Genomic DNA, 20,356 nt, shown 5'->3' on the forward strand with positions numbered 1-20,356 from the left:
TCAACACCATTCAAAAATGAAAGTGAATTTTCAGCTTGTTTTTAGTTAACTAGAAGATTGTATCAAACTAAACTCTAAAAAGGTAGAATAAACATTTTCTGAGCATTTTGGCTAATTCAAATTTTATAGTAAAATGTTTATAAATTGGTCAGGTTACATATAGATTATATATAAGAAAAATGAAAAAAAGTTTAAAATGAATAGATACTTCAAGGGAAAGCAAGAAGAGACCAACTTCATTAATGCAGCATTCTCTTATTGATTACATAATATATTCCAGACTCTGGAAATGGAAAATATACTTTTTGAGAGTTTTCACATAGTTTCATTGATGTGTCCCATTTCATGGTGGAAGAAGTTCTGAATAAGGTCCATGAGGCTGAATAAACATGTTTCTGACTATCCAAACTTTAATCCTCTGGGATGCCACCCAGGGCTTGAGAAGATTAATTTACTTCTAGCTTCCATATGATTCAGAAAGATTGTTTTCATTAATGTGCCTGCCAGTGTGCTCAGTTTGCATTATGAGGGCAGTTTACTTACTTGACATGGCTGCTTATTTCATGTAGTGTTTGAGTTATTGGGAACCTCCACAAATGTTTGATAAATGGGTAAGTGAATGAACAGGCAGTATGCTAATTCCACTTTGACAGAATTTATGTCTAATTGATTAAGTCTAAATGGGTCATTGACTTTGTCCTCTCTTTGTAGATTTCATATTATTGGATGATATTTATGAAATTGGGCGGTCTTGTTGCCAATTTTGTATGACAAGAAAATCTTTGAAGGAACACATTTTCTGTAAATTAATATGACTGCTTTTAACAATGTTTCTCTTTCTCTAGATTTTAGTGCCAGTTCTTTCTAATAAGAACAACCATAAGTCCTGGTCCTGTTTTACTTCACAAGATATGGAATATCACATAGAAGTCATGAAAAATAAGATGTATATTTTTAGGGGCAAAATGTCTAGAAGAACTCTTCTACCAATTCCCACTGTTGCAGGAAAGATTGATCTGGATCAGAATTATTCAGAGAACAAGTACGTAACAGTACAGTATATACAGGATATTAAAATGGAGAGCCAGGCCAGCATGGTGGCTCATGACTGTAATCCCAAGCAGTTTGGAGGCCGAGATGGGAGGGTTGCTTGAGACCAAGAGTTCAAGACTAGTCTGGGCAATATAGTGAGATTTCATCTCTACAAATAAAATCAAATAATAAAATAAAATGGAAAGTCAGCATACCCATTTAATATCACACCCCTAGCAAATTCATTAGCAAATAGAGAATTACAACTACATCATATTTTTAAAATAAGTGCAGAAACACCATGTGTATTATTTCCTTTCAAAGTATGCTTTTAAAAAGCAAATTATACAAAAAGCAAACTATAGTAATTGCCATGCCAATAGCAGTATTCCTTTAGTAAAATGGGTTTTGGGGATATAATTCTTTGTGTTTTTTGAGGTTGGAGACATGTCAATGACAGAATAACATAACCCCACAACTCAAGAACATAAACATAATGGATTTTGAAGAATTTATTTTTAGGAAACTAGTTTATGGATGCCTAAAATAACTTTTAAAATCTGTGTCTTTGGATAAAATGATTCATCTTTGAATTATTTTATTTTAATGTTTGTAGGCCACCACAGTCAAATGAAAGGATAATACTTCATGCAATTGAATCTGTGATTATTGAATGGTCACATCAAATCCAAGAAATTATAGAAAGAGATTCAGTGCAGCCTTTGTTGAATGGTCTTCACTTGTCTCCTCAAGCAGAGCTAGATTTCTGGATGATGAGGAGAGAAAATCTGTCATGCATTTATGATCAAGTAAGTAGATAGCCCTAGAAATTGTAAATTAAATTAGCAAAGTCTCCTGAGCAGCAATGACCAATAGTTTTAAAGGTTTAACACACTGTATAATTTACTGGTCTGCCCTCTTTTCTTAATCCAGAGTTCTGTATGTATGGTGTGCACTTTTGACATTAAAGTAACTTTGCCTTTATGAGAATATTTTGACAGCATTTGAGATGATTGGAAATATTGTGATACCCTGGAAGAGCAGTACTTCCCCAGGGAAATGTTGAAGACTGGAAAATGTAATTAGTCAACCTAATTGATTTGGGAAGGAGTGAGGTCTTGCTTGGTAGAGAGACACAGCTTTGAAGGACTAACTTCGGTTCCTCTGCTGGGTGCTTGCCATACAAATTACTTACTTAAGGTTCTAAAAGTTAAGACATCCATTCACATGGCTTTTGGAGATTTTCTGAAACAAATTTCATATGGCAAAATTAATATTTTACATATATAATGTATTAGGTTCTCTAGAAGGATACAACTATAGCATATATGTATATAGGAAAGGGAGTTTATTAAGGAGAATTGACTCAAAAGGATCACAAGGTAAACTTCTACAATAGGCCGCCTGTAAGTTGAGGAGCAAGGAAGCCAGTGGTGAATCAGTCTGAGTCCCAAAACCTCAAAAGTAGGGAAGCTCACAGTGCAGCCTTCAGTCGGTCGCCAAAGGCCCAAGAGCCCCTGGCAAACCACTGGTGTAAGTCCAAGAGTCCAAAAGCTGAAGAACTTGGATTCTGATCTTTGAGGGCAGGAAGCATCCAGCATGGGAGAAAGATGAAGGCCAGAAGACTCAGCAGTTATGCTTTTCCATCTTCTGCCTGCCTGCTCTATCTATTCTTGCTGCTCTGGCAGCTGATTAGATGGTGCCCACCCAGATTGAGGGTGGGTCTGCCTCTCCCAGTCCATTGACTCAAAATGTTAATCTCCTTTGGCAACACCCTCACAGACACACCCAGGAACAATACTTTGCATCCTTCAATGCAATCAAGTTGACACTCAATTAAAACTATCACATATAATTATATCCAAATTTAAAAACTTAAATGCAAAATAAAATACAAGGCTAAGAAAACAATGTATTTTGAAAATTATTTTCAACTTGAAACCAGATCTCACTTTGAGTATTAAATACTGAATCACTTGTGAATGAAATAGAATTTAAATATTTTATTACAGAATGCATTATTTAGTAATCGAGTTTATATTTATTAAAGTTTTTTTTTTCCCTTTAACTTAGCTTCAGGCACCTATTGTCCTCAAAATGGTTAAGATCCTGACAGCTAAACAAAGCAGCTATTTTCCTACTCTGAAGGACATTTTTCTGGCTGTAGAAAATGGTAAGACTCTTGTTCCTCAGCCTGGCATCAGTATCACCATCTGCTCATGATCCAGCCCTTGCCTGCTTGGCCTTGACATTTACCCTTCCACCATGTTCGGGGAGTGATTGCTCTTGGCTCTTCTGATGATAAATTCATCTCACCCTTTGTACTTTATTCTCCACCCATACTAAACTACTTTTAGTTTATCTGGTATGTAGTAGATACCTGCCAAAGTGGCTCCAGATTGAAATTTTAATTAGACTGTTTGTGGAGGAGTGAGGCCTTCAGTATTGAGCAGAGGAAAAAAAACTCCGGATAGAGGTTTTCCAGCCAACAGATTGGGCTATGATGAGTCTAGTTATTCACCAGTTCAGTTCTCTGAGTGTGTTTGATATCCACCAGTTATTTAGCTTGCAAACACTCAAAGCCATCATTGAAGTTTTGGTGAAGATGAAATGTACAGAGTGGAGGGCTTGTTGAATTTTGAATAGACAATGCATGCATCTTATTACAAACCAGGAATCATAAAATGATATCCAGTTGACAGTCTTCTCACCGTCCTTGCCCGTCCACTATCTAGTTTCAGCCCCATCCAAAGATGACAATCCTGCTCAGTTCCTTGATTTCTGTTCATGTTTCTTTGCACATGGATAAGCATTTACTTACGGATATACATGATGCTGAGGTTTTAAATAATAAAATTGGAGGTAATATGGACAAGTAACTTTTGTCTCTAATACTAAAAAGTTTATTTTTCCCATATGACATTTGGAAAGTTAGGAAATACTGAAAATTCACTTCAAATATGTTTTAATACATCTTTAGGGTTTTCTGCATGAATTCAGTTTAAAAGAGGGCATAAGATAAGGAGGAATATATACAGCAGGGGCTCTGTAAGATCTGAATTCCTGTCCCAACCCCACTTACTGAGCATTTTAAATTTGCTAAGCCTCTGGTTTGTATTGGCCTATTAACACCTTCCTTGAAGAATTGCTATGTGGATTTAGTATTTCTCAATCTTGTCACAATCAACATTTTGGGTTAAATAATTTTTTGTTGTCGGGGGGCCATCTTACATATTGTAGGATATTTAGCAGTATCTCTGGCCTTTACCTGCTGGCGCCATCCCTGTTGTGGTGATCATAAATGTCTCCAGACATGGCCAAATGTCCCCTGGGGGCAAGATTTCTCCTGGTGGAGAACCACTGGGTTAGGGATAGCATATTATACACTGTACGAGGTACTGGGCATGTAGTAAGTATGCTTCAATACATAGAAGCTGTTGGCATTTTTTTTTTTCTGTGTTAGCATAGGATGAAAATTTTCTCTGGATGCAGCTTCTGCAGGAATGAATCCCGGGGTCCTCTGAGCCTTATGTGCGTGTGGCCTGGAGATACAGAAATAAAACACTTCTCAATAGAACAAGTGGCCCAAACCGATGGTCAAGCTGGAGGAAGAAAGCTCTTCTCAAAGACATAGTTCAGGCATTGTGGAGTCACCAGACATGCTGATCACATTTTAAGGATACTTAGTATTTCAGGGCACTTACCTACTAGATACAGTTATTTAATGTTGACATAAACATTGATAAAAATACTAATTTTGAAACATGAGTACATCTTGAAAAGAAAATAATTCCTGAACATTCTTTTTATTCTCAGGCTTTATTGTTACATAGACAAATTAACTGTTTACACATCAAGTGGCTGGGTGCGTCCTTGACTCCTGGTGACAAAATTCAGCAGGGTTTCTTTGTTCTTGACACAAGTCTTTTGGGTTAACACCAAAAACTAGAATTTACTTGACCTTGTTCCATACTTTGATAATAAAATTTGTTCTCAGTTCATCAGGGGTATTTGTAGCCTTGGGAGCAAAATGGAATATCATGGAAATCCACTTAGGGTATATTAAAAGGACCAGTGCTAAGCAAGAGAAAACTTTGGATTCGATTAAGCAGTCATTAATGAGAGTTAAATATTTAAATGTTTCTTCATATCTATAGCATTCTTTGGTTTGATTTTTTTCTTCCCTTTTCTTTTTTGGAGACAGGGTCTTGCTCTGTTGCCCAGGCTGGAGTGCAGTGGTATGATTATGGCTCACTGCAGCCTCGACCTCCCAGGCTCAAGTGATCCTTCCACCTCAGCCTCCTGAGGAGCTGGGACCACAGGCAGCTGCCACCATGCGCAGCTAATTTTTAAGTTTTTTGTAGAGATGAAGTCTTGCTATGTTGCCCAGGCTGGTTTCGAACTCCTGGACTCAACTAATCCTTCCAAAGTGCTGGGATTACAAGCCTGGACCACTGCACCTGGCCCTCTTATAGCATGTGAAAAAAAATATTTACCATGCTTAACATTTGTTTTATTGAAATAAAATTCACATAACATAAATTAACAATTTTAAAGTGTATAATTCATTCAAGTTTTAGTACATTCATGTTGTAGTACAACCTCACCTCTGTCGAGTTTCAAAGTACTTTCATCACTGTTCTTAACAATTTTAAACCTTTATTAATGATATAATTTTTCTCAGTCATTACATGAGTTACTGTCATAGGAAACCGGAATGAGAGAGTAAACAATTCAATTGTGCTTATACCAAGTTCTTAGAAGGAATTAACATTCTAGTGATGAAGTTTGTAATCCAAGCCATGAAGTGACAACATTGCAGAGAGGTTTTATTCCCACAGTTTCCACAGGGTTGAGTAAATTTCTTTAGACTCCAGGGGTATTTTCCCCTTGTTTTTTCCATCACAATTTATTTATGCTATGTGGGTAACTAGATCAGTGCTCTCCCAAATGACTGAGTTACAGATGGCCAGTGTCTAAAGTCTTCCACATTGCTCATGTGTAGATTGTAGGATAAGTAATACAAAGGGAACTATGACAACATTTAAGTGTGGCCATGTTGTTTTACGTGGCTCTCTTTTACATGTAAAGTGAATTTAGAAAAAAATAATAGTACACCGGAATCACGTTAATGATGGTTCTTTGCTTTCAGCCCTTCTCGAAGCCCAAGATGTGGAACTTTACCTGAGACCTCTGAGGAGACACATCCAATGTCTCCAGGAGACGGAATTCCCACAGACCCGCATATTAATCGCTCCATTATTTCATACCATCTGTCTGATCTGGAGTCATTCCAAGTTTTATAACACCCCTGCTCGGGTTATAGTTTTATTGCAAGAGTTTTGTAATCTCTTCATTAACCAGGTATGAAGCATCAAAAAACAGGAACAATAAGAATTGTTGCTGTGAGGTAGGTTTTACTAGACTAGTGAAGAATAATCTAGTATACAGTAAGAACACCATCTTTCTTTTTCTTTTTTGAGAAAGGACATTTATGGTAACAAAGGCCAAGTAACCTTTTAATCCTAAATGGCAGAAAGCTATGAAAATAAGTCAGACATAAAGGACAAGTTGTTGGTGGGTTTTGTTTGTTTAATATCTGTACCTTTCTTCAAAAGGCTTTAAGGCAGCTTCCAGTAAAAGACAGATGTGTAGTACGTTCTTTGTAGCCTTCCTTTCGTTTTCACAGAAACACTGACTGATAAAAGCCTTTTGGAAAGTGTGGTAAGTTAAGAGCATCTGGCAAAAAGAAAATCCTAAAAATATAGTAGTAGAATTGTATTGAAAAACTTCTGATTCATTGTTAGTCTTTTAAAATCTCTTTTGTAATTGCTTCTCTATTTCTTACTCAACCTGCGAAATGTTAAAAAATAAATAAATAAATAAATAAAGGACCAGCTCCCTCTGTGTCCTCATCCTGTCTCTGTGAATGTGGATTCTTCCATGCTCACAGTACCAGAGGGTATTACGTAATTTGAGAGCTAAAAGATACTTGGATGCTACATAATCCAGTGGTTCTTATTTGGAGGTGTGTCTTAGTCTACTCAGGCTTCCATAGCAAAGTACTATGGACTGGGTAGGTTAAACGTCAGAAATTTATTTTTTCTCGTATTTCTAGAGGCTGAAAGTCTGAGATGAGAGTGCCAGCGTGCTCAGGTTCTGGTGAGGGCCCTCTTCCTGGCTTGCTGATGACTGGCTGCCTTCTCACTGTGTCCTCACCTGGCCATCTTCCTCTTTTTTATTTATTTTTAATTTTATTATTTATTTTTTTTTTGAGACGGAGTCCTGCTCTGTCACCCAGGCTGGAGTGCAGTGGCCGGATCTCAGTTCACTGCAGGCTTCGCCTCCGGGGTTCACGCCATTCTCCTGCCTCAGCCTCCAGAGTAGCCGGGACTACAGGCGCCCGCCACCTCGCCCGGCTAATTTTTTTGTATTTTTAGTAGAGACGGGGTTTCAGTGTGTCAGCCAGGATGGTCTCGGATCTTCTGATCTCGTGATCCGCCCACCTCAGCCTCCCAAAGTGCTGGGATTACAGGCGTGAGCCACTGCGCCCGGCCGGCCATTTTCTTCTTGTAAGACCACAGTCCTATCGGATTCAGTTCCCATCTTTATAACCTCATTTAATCACAGTTACCTCCTAAAGACCCTATATCCAGATACAGTCACATTGGGAGTTAGGCTTTCAACATGTCAATTTGAAGGGACGCAGTTCAGATATTTTCAAATGAATTAACCAACACTGGAAAAATGGTGTCATTTGCTCAATTTCCCTAAGAAAGGAGGAAAGCCAGACCAGAGAACAGGTCTGCAGACTTGCAGCTTAGAGTTTCTGGAGTATGAGGTTGCATTGTTAGTGTTTTTCATCTCTTTCTCTCTCTGATTCTGAAAAGATGGAGTGGTGTGTGGGAAAGGCTTTGGACCCAGACCAACCTGGATTCGAATCTAATTGACCCACTTAAGGGAAGTTAAATTACTCCTCAGTTTCCACATCTGTCGGTGGGGATAATGCCTAGTCCATGGCTATTGCGAGGATTAAAAGATAACCTAAGTGAAATCCCCAGCATTGCTTGGTGTTTAATCGAGTTTCAGTAAATGTTAGTTGCCTTTTGTTCTTTTGACAAACTGTTGACTTACAGGCTAGTTGCAGCTGTTGGTAGGAGATAACAACAGGTCGATATTTTATCATCATCTCCTCTGGTTTTGTTCAATTTCTATTACTCTATTGGGCAAACTCAGTTTTGCCCTTTTGTTAAACAGGCTCCCTGGACCCTAATGGCTTGGGTGTCTATGTAAAACACCACAATCACTGTTGCAGGGTCAAAAACTATAACCACCACTTCTCCCAAACCCCTTTTTAGGGACCTATTTCTCATTTTGAGAATAATTGAAACTGTTTCATTGCAAATCCTTGTTAATGTATAAATCACAGAGGGGATTATTTGTTAGCACAGGTGACTTATTGTAAGTCCTGGTTACCTGTAAGCCTGTAAACTTCTCATCTCTGACTTCTACTCTGTGTCAACAGCCAGATTCTGCCAAGTTCCTGATAAAATAATGTGGCTTCTCTTGTTCCTTAGTTCTGGCTTCTATCCAAAGGTTTCATTGACCTGATTCCTTTGATTCTATGAACAGCAGATTTCAGACTTTGTGGTAAATATGCCCAACATGTTAGGAGTCAAAAGTTAACAATTAGCCAGTATCTATAGCTGGTTCCCTGAAGCACTAGCCACCAGCCACCAATTTTACTACTTTTATATAGTTATTTAACAAACACTATATCATACTTATTCAGGAGCTTTTCCAAGCCCTTTACAAAAATTCAAAAGTTAAGCAACACTATGACATAGGTATTATTAGTAGCTTCATTTTATAATGAAAAAAACCCTGAAGCCTAAGAAGATAAGTAACTTTCCAACCCAGCAAGTCAATAAGAGTTCTCACCCATTGTACCATGCTCCATATTTTAAAATAAGTTTTTTTATGTCTGAATGTGACCTAATACATGGTATGCTAATGATAATTGTAAAACATTCTCATTGCATAGTGTTGGAACAATGGAAATAGTTCTGCAGTTTTATCACTCTATTAAGCATTTATACATTTTATCATATGTACAATTTTGTACTAACTTCTTGAAAGATTTTGTTATTGCTGTATAGTTGCTTCCAGCTTCCTTGATTATAACAAACATGCAGAAAACTATACAAAGATCCCCTCTTTTGACTGGAATAATTGGCTTACTATAAATTCCTGATGTTGGTCAAAAGGTACAATCTTTTCATGGCTCTTCGGCAATATTTAATACTTAAAAATTATTTTCTAAAAGGTTATATCAATTACGTTGCTATTATCAACGTGTAAAAGGTTTCACTATGACCTGTCAACTTGGAGCATTGCCATCTTTCAGAAAATTGGGGGTCATTTATTGTGTTCTAGTGGTAACATGTTTTTAAATTTGTACCTTGCATGATATGTGTGATTACACATTTTATGTTTTCTATAATTGTATTTCCTCTTGTCACCTACATGTTCTTTGCATTCACGAATTTATTGATCAAGTTTTTGTGAAAATTCAAACCCTTCCTATGTTACATATTAGAGGTCATAAGCTGACATGCTATCAGCACATTTGGCCCAAAGATCAATGCAGTGTTTTTATTTTGTATAATATTTTTTAATTTAAAAATTGTTGTTAATACTTAAATCTCATTTAAATGCCAGCATTTCAGCCTCCAGTGAAAACTCAGTGCTTGCGCCATCCCCATAGGCGCAGCCAGTGACTACAGCTTCAAATGCTGCTTTAGGTGAAACAGGTGCTTTCTAGATGACCATGACCTTCTCTGTTCAGTCGTTTCTGATCTACTTTACTCAGTTTCATTATATGCCTGACCCTATGACTGGAATGCCAGTCAGAGTCAGAAACCCTTTGTTACTTTAAAAACAAACGTATTTCTTTTCTCTTGTTTTCTAGTGGTGACCACTAACATCATTATTTAGGCTAGACACATAAAAGGCATCACCTGTTCACCTTGCATGCTAGACAGGCTTTGCTAATGGGGTCTTAATGCCTTGCCTTTCTTCTCTGGTAACCTGACTCTACTCCCTGGTCCTTGTGTGTCATTACCACTCTAGCCACTGCCTTGTCTATTCCATGGCTTGGTGTATCTGTTGTAGACATTGTCACCTACAAGATCCTAGGTGAGGAAGAGTTTAAGTCTGAGTAGTGGAGTAGAGCTGTCAGGATTGAGCTAAAACAACAGTCCGTAAAAACACATGCAAAAGAATAGAGAAGCAGCAGCAGAGAGACAAGCCTCAAACTAACAATATCATTGGTAAATTGGTTAATCGATCAGCTTATCGATAAATAAGTTGGTTAACAGTATTTTAGTTTATAAGTCCTCTGAAGTGGGACCAGTTCATCCTAAATCCTGGTGGCTTTTAGCTTGTTTGTGCTGGCACCATTAAGTACGCGATGATAGAGCTGCTGTGGTTAGGCATGCTCCAGAGCGGGTACTGTGAGAAGTCGAAAAGAATTTAGAGTTTATGAGCTAAAAGGGATTTTGAGATTCACCTAATTCATTTCCCTCATTTTGCAGCTAAGGAAACAGATCCTCTGAGACAACTTAACTAGTATCACAAAAGTAGTTCATGGCCCCTAGAAGGATCACAGCCAGCCCCTGCCTCAGGTCTTGCTTTTTCCCTCACACATTCTGCCTCCCCATGCAAGGAGACAGACTGGGTGTTTTCATTTAGGACATTAAGTACTATAACCTGTCTTAGGAGGCCTTACTCAACAGTGGTCTGTATGAACAGGAGGTTCCTTGTCTATGATTGTCTCATCTGTGTGAGGGCCAGCCAGGAAGCACATGAATAAACATTAAGCATGGATTGTCCTAGGGACGTTACTTTAAACACAAGTAATTAGGTAACAGGGGGCTGCTAAAGCAGAAGGGGCCACTCAAGCAAAAGATGGAGTCGTTTGCCATAGATTTTTCAGCATCCTAAAAAGATACATTTACTATAAAGAATACATAGAGATAAAGGTATATGGAATACACCATATACCATATCAAAGTGTAAACTCTTTTAAAATTCACATTGCTAAGGGATTCCTGGTGGTTCTCTTCACTGTCCTGAATGACTTGCTATTATAGCAGCCCTCATGTTGAGGTTAATTTTCTATCTAACGTGATTGGGAAATAAAAGCATAGATTGGGAAGGAGTCTAATCAGTAGGGGTTTTAGACACTAAATGAATGATTTTCTTATTGCCTTACAAATTCATGGCACAGAGCCTATATTGCCTGTAAAACTGTTTTCATTAATGGGAAATGGAAGGTCATATGCCTACATTTAAGGAAGAAGTGCTTCCCTCTGCTATTTTGAACTCAGGGCTTTCATTACATTATCCATTGACATCTTGAACAACTTTCTAAGCAACTACAAAATTGAAGGCACACAAATTAAACCTATAATTCATATGAGGTTAAGATGCATCAGGAAGAGGTAGCATACAAAAGAACCTTCAGAATGCACAGGTTCTTGGTCCTTGAAGAGGGGAATTCTGAATGTGGGTATCAAATATGAAGAGAGAAGAAGTTGGGAGTGTTGGTTGGTCCCATGAGAATTTGACCAGTGCCACATGGATCTTCTAGTCTTTTCTTTCTCTTTTACCCTTCTCTTCTCTTCCTTTCTTTTCCTCTATTCAAAACTAGTTCATGTGGGACATGTCAGCTAGACTGTATGTCCTGTAATGTTACTTAAGCCCCCAGAAGAGAAGTTTGCTAACTTGAAAGAATTTCCACTGTTACACACTCCTAATCAGGTCTTTCCCTTTGCAAGTGGCCCTGAACTACCAGATAAAGTGAGTGTACTTTAAAAATTCATGTTCTGATAGATTTCCTTGTCTGGCTTATATATTCTTTATATGAGAAAATGATTGTTCAGAATATTTGCTGGCAGGCACACTCATGCAAATTACATGACAGTTGTCATATAATGAGGCTTAGCAACAATTTAGTCATTTGCTAGAATGTAAAAATCCAGAAATAGTAGGGTCTCCTGTATAAAATTCTAACTTATACAAGTATGTAATCGAAGTCCAAGTAGCTGAATTTCTAGAATTTGTGCTTGCTTTCTTTCAGCATTGCTGGCCCACCTTTAGATACTGGCATTTAAAAATGATTCTTCGAAACAAAGACAGTTACAGGGAAGAATTATTAAACACAGTTTTGATCATTGTTCCCTTTCATTAAATCCTAGGCAACAGCTTTCCTTTCACCTGAGGACCTTTTGAAGGGAGAAATAGAGGAGTCACTGGAAAAGGTGCAGGTGGCTGTTAACATCTTAAAGACTTTCAGAAACTGCTTTTTCAACTATAGAAAAAAATTGGCAAGCTATTTTATGGGAAGTAAGCTGAGACCATGGGATTTCCAGTCTCATCTGGTGTTTTGCAGATTTGACAAGTTTCTTGATCGTTTGATAAAAATAGAGGTAATCTTTTTTTCTTGCACTTATTCATGTTGAAGGTGGGTTCAAAAAGGCCGTAGCTTTTCACATGATTCATGGAATGGTTTACTTTACATCATAGGTGGAGGCCTCCTTTCCCAGTGATTCTCAATAAGGAGCTCAGCAGGCCAATGCTATGATGATACAAGGGCAATTTTTAAATCTTTCATTTTGATTTTTTAAAAGTTCATTTTTGATTCTGTTATTACACTGAGTATAAGTAAATCTCTTTATATATCAGTGACTGTTAGAATTTACTAATCTGGAAGAGTGTTGTAAATCAGGAAGCAGTAAACTAATCCTCTGTAAATAAATCCACTTTTCCTTTTATATATTTAATCCTTAAAATTGCTATTTCATACCCTAAAACCCATTGGATAATTTAAATTATCACACTATTTTTTAGTATATGAATATATGCTATACTATAAAAATATTAAAACTGCTGATAAAAATAAAACATGGAAATACGTGCTCTGTAAATTAAACACATACAACACACAAACTCTTACACTTGTATGGTGCCTATTGGCTTAGATTTTTTTAAAAAAAAGTTTAAATTGATGACATTGCCTTATTTTCTTTGTAAAGCTGTAAGAATTTTGGACATTGTCATTGATATAAGATTTGTTTTATTTCATTCAAAATTAGAGCTTTATGTCTTGAGAATTCTCATAATCACTTAAATGAGTCTGAATGCCTCTTCTGTCTCTGAATGTGAAATACCTAATGAAGGGCAGCTTACATATCCCTTCCTTAACAGTTTCCTGGGCTCATTTTCAGTAAAACAGCTGACTCACAGCAAAGTATGGGGTGATGAAAACAGGAGTTTTGGATACTACCTGGGGATCTGACTTACATTTAGGAGGATATAAAACTGGGGGAGTTATATGTCTAGCTATGGTGAATTAGAGGTTACTTACACTGAGAGATTCTTTTTTTTTGTTTATAGAGACAGGGTCTCATACTGTCACCCAGGCTTAAGTGCAGTGGTGTGAACACAGCTCACTGCAGCCTTGACCTCTTGGTTCAAGTGATCCTCCCGCCTCAGCTTCTCAAGTAGCTAGGACTACAGGTGCATGCCACCATGCCTAGTTCACTTTTTTGTGTTTCGTAGAGACAGAGTCTTTGTTGCCCAGGTTGGTTTCAAACTCCTGGGCTCAAGCAATCCTCCTGCCTTGGCCTCCCAAAGTGCTGGGATTACAAGCGTGAGCCACTGCACCTGGCCAGTGAGAGTTAATTTTTAATAAATATGAAAATGGGAGAGTAATTTTAAAAATTAGCAATGACTTTGTTAATTAAATAATTAATATTTATTTTCTGTCATGTAAGTGTCCATTGACTCATTGATTTTGAACACTTGAAAATGTTCTTGATTTGAAACTTTAAAATATTTTGCTGCTCAATATAGTGGAAAGGTCTTTACTGTGTTTTTTTACAAAGGATATATTTGTGAGCACTTTGGAATTTGAAAAGCTGGAAAGACTGGAATTCGGTGGTACCAAAGGAGCAATTTTAAATGGACAAGTTCATGAGATGAATGAAGAATTTATGGAACTCTATAAAGTTTTTAAACAGAGCACTTATGACCCATCTGATTGCAATAACATGGTAATGTTGTACCTTTGCATTTTCATTTCATGGGATCCTATAATTTCATAGCTGAAAAGGAAGATTGGTCTCAGTAATAATAGGAGCCGTCCATTCCAACATCTCTAGGACCAGAAGAGGTTAAATGACTTGCTGAAGTCTTGTAGCTACTTAGTTAGTAGATCAGGGATCAGAACTTAAGCTTTTGCGTTTTCAGTTCAGAATGATGGCTGATAAAACTGCAGACCTCAGTCTGGATTTGTATCTTGTTTGTGTATACTAAACAGAAACTTTCCACACTAACTCATTTTGATCTGATGTCCATGTAACTCACGTGCTTTATTTTAGCCTTTTCTTGAATCACTGGCTATTTTTTTTTTTCACCTGAACACTTGGTTTCACCCCATTCATTACGTGTATCATTAGCATGTTGGTTGTTTCTTACAATTTTTGTTATTCTTGAGAGCTGATTATAATTTCGTATTTCCAACCACAGGAAAGGGGGAAGCTTTCTGAGTTAAGCTGCTTCTGTGCTCTGTCAGTTCCAGCATGTTAGTAGCCAGGGAGCTACCTGTGAGCATCCCTGCAGTTCTAGGATAAAAATAGCTTCATTTTAGTAGTTTGCCAAGAACAGTGAAGCCCAAGTCCAAAAGAATGAGGATTTAGCTCTTGTTCTTATTATTTTATACGTAAGTTTATTCACTGTTGTTTATATTTGGCCAAACAATCGATTCTTTGATGTACGAGTACAGTATGATAGCTTTATAAGGATGTAGTTAGCAAACTTAAGCCCTCTGAATTGTAGTCAGTTTTGGAAAGTGGAGTGAATGGTAGGACACTGCTCTAGTGGGTGACTCTTTGCTAAACCAGCATCCTACAGTTTGTGAAAATGTATGAGGAATATAGGATCATGGTGATGAATAATTTGAGTGAGCTCATCCCCAAAGCCTTGTAAGATGCCTGGCACTTGGAAGGCATTCAATAAATATGTACAGAATGGGATTCTTCAGAGAGCCTCTAGGTTAGCCCCGCTGAATAAGCTAGTGGAGGAGGAGTGTGAGACTGAGCCTGCACAAGATCCTTGGGGACATTTGAATAGCAAGAGAGTCTTGATTTTGTTACAACTGCAAAAACTGGCAAGTTTTCAGAGTGCCAGAATTAGAGAATGTGGCCAGGTTTGATTGACGTCACTGCCTTGGCAATGCCAAAGGTCCTGATTTTACTCCTGTCTCTGCCTAAGGCCTGCACAGCCACAAACATGTAGGAATAGAAAAGTCATTTGCTCTTGAGGTGTATACCTGCTTGGTATTTGTATTTTGGAAGCCCCTTCTATTTTGCAGAGAAGGTGGGCAGTGTTTACCTCTGATCTTCAGTCTGGTTGGAGACATCATAACCTTCCCCTGAAGTTCCCTTCATCCTCCTGGCTGATTCTTGCCTTAGAGTGTAGAAGCTCCTTGAGTTTGGTAATTCCCTAAAATTAAAACGTGAATTAACTAAAAGTTAACTTAATTGGCATACTTACGTTGAAGACGACCATTGCTTTTTTAAAAAACGTGTCTTGGCTCTCATTGTTACTTTAAAATACTGCATTTATCGTATATTTTTGCTTAATAAACTGTTCATTTTGGTGCTTTTTAGCTGAGTTCCCTGTACTTTGACTTCATGATGAAATCAGTTGGTAATTTTTGAGACGTTATTTCAACAAACAACTTCCAACCTAGTGTATGCATGTATTTGTATGTACATATGAATACATGCCCAAACCCTGCCCTTCCCCTCCCATTGCATACAGCCCCATGTTACTGCTGCTGCTCCATCCCCTCTGACTAGACTAGTGCTTATGTAACAGGGAAGTGTGTCAGGGTCAGCCATTCTACCCTTTGGTATATACATGGTTTAAATATGTTCCAGTAAATTAAAGAAATGATCGCTGGTAATTTGCTGTTTGAAATGCTGTTGTTTATTTGTCTTCTTATCAATCTCAAGCCTATTAATCAGGCTTTGAGCTTTGCCGTACCAAAAGGTTTGCTGCTGTGGTCCATTTACAGAATGTGGGGATTTTATCAGGTGTACCCACAAAAATGGTTTTGGGTTTCTCAATTGCTGAATGTTACTTTAGGTATTTTCTTTGACATCTTCTTAGGGGACTGTTTGAAATCTAGAAAATTATGAGAAGAAACTTGCTTTTTTCATAATTGATGTTGAACAGTTAGTCCAGCAATATTAGACTCAGTAATTTTGCTGTCATTCTATGGTGTTTCTTGATGAAATCCCTCAGATACCTAAGCAAAGATGGTCGCTATTCTTGTTGAGGGTAACCTCTTGTCTCCACTTAGTCTCTGCTAATGAGAGCCAATTAATATTTACGGAACAATGCTGGGTGCCAGGCATGGTGCCAGAGTTTTCCCACATTATATACCTGCTTAATTCTCACTATAACCCAGAGAGTGGTCCCCTAGGCAAATGACAGTTTCACTAAATTATCTGAGATTATAGTTTCCAGTTGGTGGAATGGAAGTTTGAATCCAGAACTCTCAACCACAATCCCTGCATACTTTTATTTTCCCTCCCTCCCTTCCTTCCTTTTTTGTTTTGTTTTTTTTTTTTTAAGAGAGAGTCTCACTCTGTCGCCCAGGCTGGAGTGCAATGGTGTGATCTCAGCTCACTCCAACCTCCGCCTCCCAGCTTCAAGTGATTCTCCTGCCTCAGCCTCCTGAGTAGCTGGGATTACAGGCACGCACCACCATGCCCAGGTAATTTTTTTGTACTTTTAGTAGAGACAGGGTTTCGCCATATTGGCCAGGTTGGCCAGGTTGGTCTCAAACTCCTGACCTCAGATGATCCACTCGCCTTGGCCTCCCAAAGTGCTGAGATTAGAAGCGTGAGCCACTGCACCCGGGCTTGCTTTTTTTTTTTTTTTTTTTTTGAGACAGTCTCACTCTGTCACCCTGCACCCTGGTTGGAGTGCAGTGGCATGATCTCGGCTCATTGCAACCTCTGCCTCCCAGGTTCAAATGATTCTCCTGCCTCAGCCTCCTGAGTAGCTGGGATTACAGGAGTGTGCTACCACGCCCAACTAACTTTTGTATTTTTAATAGAGATGGGGTTTCACCATGTTGGCCAGGCTGGTCTTAAACTCCTGGCCTCAAGTGATCCACCTGCCTCGGCCTCCAAAAGTGCTGGGATTACAGGCATGAGCCACCACGCCCAACCTCTGCATTCTTTTCACTACACCACCCTGTTAGTATTTATCTTGCTTGTTGTGTCCTCATTGAAATGAAAGGAATAAGTTCATCTGGGGGAACTCACCTGAGGACCCGTGCCCGGAGATGGAGAGATCCAGGTAGCTGTGCCTGTTTTTCTGCTGATTTTCAGTGGGAAGCTTTATTCAGGTGCCTAGCTCACCATGATATCAGAATCTAAAATACATTTTAAAAGTAGTTATTTAGTTCACCTGTACTAGGTTGTATTCTATTTCCTAGAACGAGTCTATTGTTCTGCTGTCACCCACTGAACTATTCCTTTGCTATTACTTTATGTAGTGTTTTCTCATTTTAATTATACAGATTTCATCTTTATTAGTCATACACAGTATTTCCATGTTTTGCCTGCATATTATTCAAGATGAAATGAATTATTTCGCAACCTTCCTTAGTAATTCTTTTGGAAAGGTAACATTTGTAAAAACTTGGTCCTCTTTTTCTCACCCTATAGCCTTTTCCCTAGTCTTCCATTTGTCCTCCCCAAAGGCATCTCTATTAAAAATTTCTTATATGATGTTCCAGAGATATTTGGTGCATGCACTGGCATATACATCGTTTTCTGCTTTTGCATTAATAGCATTTATACCTTGCTTTTATCACTTACTATATTTTGACAGTCATTCTGTATCACTACAATAGCATTGCTCATCTTAAAACAACTGCACATTCCATCAGTTTTGTATACGAAAGTTTGTCTTATTTATTTTAAAATGTTGTTTAGTAGATATCATTGTTTAAAATTTTATTAGAAACGTCTGCTTCTGGAAAGAGGGAGATGTACTTTTCCCTATTCCTCCCACTAAGTGCAACTAAAACACTGGCCATTATACAATAGCATGGTTCACCTGTGACCAAGACTCCTCTAGCTCTTGTTGCTGCTGATTATCCTACCTGCTGGCAATGGAGATTAACTCTGAGGCTCCGACATGATATTATCCCTTGAGGAGACCAAACAGCTGCTTGGTGGGAAGGTAATTACCCAAGAAGGACAGCAATTCATCTTGTATAGGATTGATACATATTCCAAGAATGTGTCTTCCTTGCCTGCCCGAAAGGCCTCAGCAAGCTTGGCGGCCACAAACAGCCCTTGAAAATGTCTATTGCAGGAAGCCCAGAAAGGAAGCACCAAGTTGGTTTAAGGGACTGTTCTTGGAGTTGTAGGGGAGAGGAGATAAAAGGAAGCCAAGATCTGAGATCCCAGAAGATATTAATACTGACTCAAGACCCTCTTGAAAGATGTAAACTCTGATAGAGGGTATGGATGATGTGTTTGATCCTTTCTGGGGCTTAAGCCAAGACCCTATCAAGCAAGTAAGTGAGAGATGGTGCTTATAAACAGCTCTTTTGAGGTAAGACAGATGTTCTCCTTGCTTCTTAGAATATTTTAGGCCAAAGCATTTTGTGGGCATAAATTAGTCTAATATTAGTGTCAGTGCTCTATTTCAGCTTACTCGTGAAGGCCTGGTCTTTGTGCTGTAAGCAATTAAGAAAGACAGAATTCTTAAGTGTATTTCAAGGAAATGTAAAGAAAAAGTGTTCAATGCACACTTATGTATATATATTATGTTTATAACAAAAGTATAAAAACATACATGGGAAAGATTGAAACTTACTTTGGGGTAGTGGTTTTCTGGGCAGGCAGGAAGAGAAATGTGTCTATATGTGTTACTTATTTCTGAAATGAAATAACAGTATCTGAGCCAAAAAAAAAGACAAAAAAATCCACTGGCCATTATATATAAAACAGACATAAGAAGAATCTGAAAGGTGAAAATAAAAAGGCAGAGTGGCTAAGGATATTGGGACTCAAGAAACAACAACGTGATGAGTTCCCTGGATTTTCCTGTTGCCGGAAGTAACAGACTTGGAGCTGAAAACACTGGCAACCAGGAAATGCCAGTGGGCACAGACCAGAAAAAAAGGCCAGTAAAAGCCTGATCTCTCCCTAGCCAAAGGCTCAAGAAGGAGAGAACTTAGCACAAAAGAAGATCTGTCAAACCATAATCTCTCCACTCTAGCCAAACACCACAGAAGAAACTGTGCCCCACCCCTCCCCTTGCCAGGAAAAGGTGAATAGGGAACCTAGACTTACACCCTGTCTGTCTGAAAATGCTCCAACTCCCACCCTTGCTGGGGTGGTGTCAGAGATGACTACATAAGAAGCCATGATTTTCATCCCTCCTGGCCAGGAATTAACTTCATTCTCTATGGTGTCTGGAGACCATGTGGGAACCCTGGATTTCCTTCTTCACCCAGCCTGATGTTGGAGCAAACCTGATGGAGAGTCCAGACTATCACCCTGAGGTCAAGTGGTAACAAGGCCACCTGCACTTGTGGCATCAGTAGAGACCACATGGGGAACTGGAAGTCCCAGCCCAGCTGTAACAAGGAGCCCTGCCCACCCTTGGGGATGAATAGATGCCAAGTGGAGAACCTGGACTGTCTCTACTTTATTATAATGAGGCTGGAGCAGTATCAGAGAAAGTCAGCAAAAACAAAAGGTTTAAATAAGAGTCAGAGTCTTATAATAATATGAAATTTCAGTAGAATATCAGTTAGTATACCAAGAACCAGGAAGATCTCAACTGAGTGAAAAAAAGACAATCATTAGATGCCAATGCCAATATAATAGAGATTTTGGAATTACTTGAAAAAGATTTTAAAGTAGTGTATTAGTCCATTTTCACATTGCTACAAAGAACTACCTGAGACTGGGTAATTTATGAAGGAAAGTTGTTTAATTGACTCACAGTTCCACAGACTTAACAGAAAGCATGACTGGGAGGCCTCAGGAAACTTACAATCATGTTGGAAGATGAAGGGGAAGCAAGGACCTTCTTCACATAGTGTTTAGAGAGAGAGAGCAAAGGGGGAAGTGCCACATACTTTTAAACCATCAAATCTCATGAAAACTCACTGTCATGAGAACAACAGAGGAAAGTCATGCTCCATGATCCAGTCACC

The 20,356-nt window shown here is 38.5% G+C and overlaps 1 protein-coding gene and 1 long non-coding RNA gene across 2 annotated transcripts in view; one reads left to right on the forward strand and one right to left on the reverse strand.

Moving 5' to 3' along the window:
- Positions 1-20,356, forward strand: part of LOC105475674 (dynein axonemal heavy chain 11) — a 373,683-nt gene that overhangs the window by 15,707 nt on the left and 337,620 nt on the right. Inside the window, exons 3-8 of the mRNA XM_071094928.1 lie at positions 846-1,042; positions 1,649-1,841; positions 3,106-3,205; positions 6,185-6,396; positions 12,294-12,524; positions 13,983-14,150. Coding sequence (XP_070951029.1) covers positions 846-1,042; positions 1,649-1,841; positions 3,106-3,205; positions 6,185-6,396; positions 12,294-12,524; positions 13,983-14,150 — 1,101 coding nt within the window. The remainder of the gene's footprint in view (positions 1-845; positions 1,043-1,648; positions 1,842-3,105; positions 3,206-6,184; positions 6,397-12,293; positions 12,525-13,982; positions 14,151-20,356) is intronic.
- Positions 14,621-17,550, reverse strand: LOC105475675 (uncharacterized). The gene is made up of 3 exons (XR_983567.2): positions 17,439-17,550; positions 15,490-15,600; positions 14,621-14,720 (listed from the first exon to the last, which is right to left on the reverse strand). It is a non-coding gene; the product is annotated as an uncharacterized lncRNA (long non-coding RNA).

The sequence above is a fragment of the Macaca nemestrina genome, chromosome 4 (assembly GCF_043159975.1).
Source record: "Macaca nemestrina isolate mMacNem1 chromosome 4, mMacNem.hap1, whole genome shotgun sequence".
NCBI classification, from domain to species: Eukaryota; Metazoa; Chordata; class Mammalia; order Primates; family Cercopithecidae; genus Macaca; species Macaca nemestrina.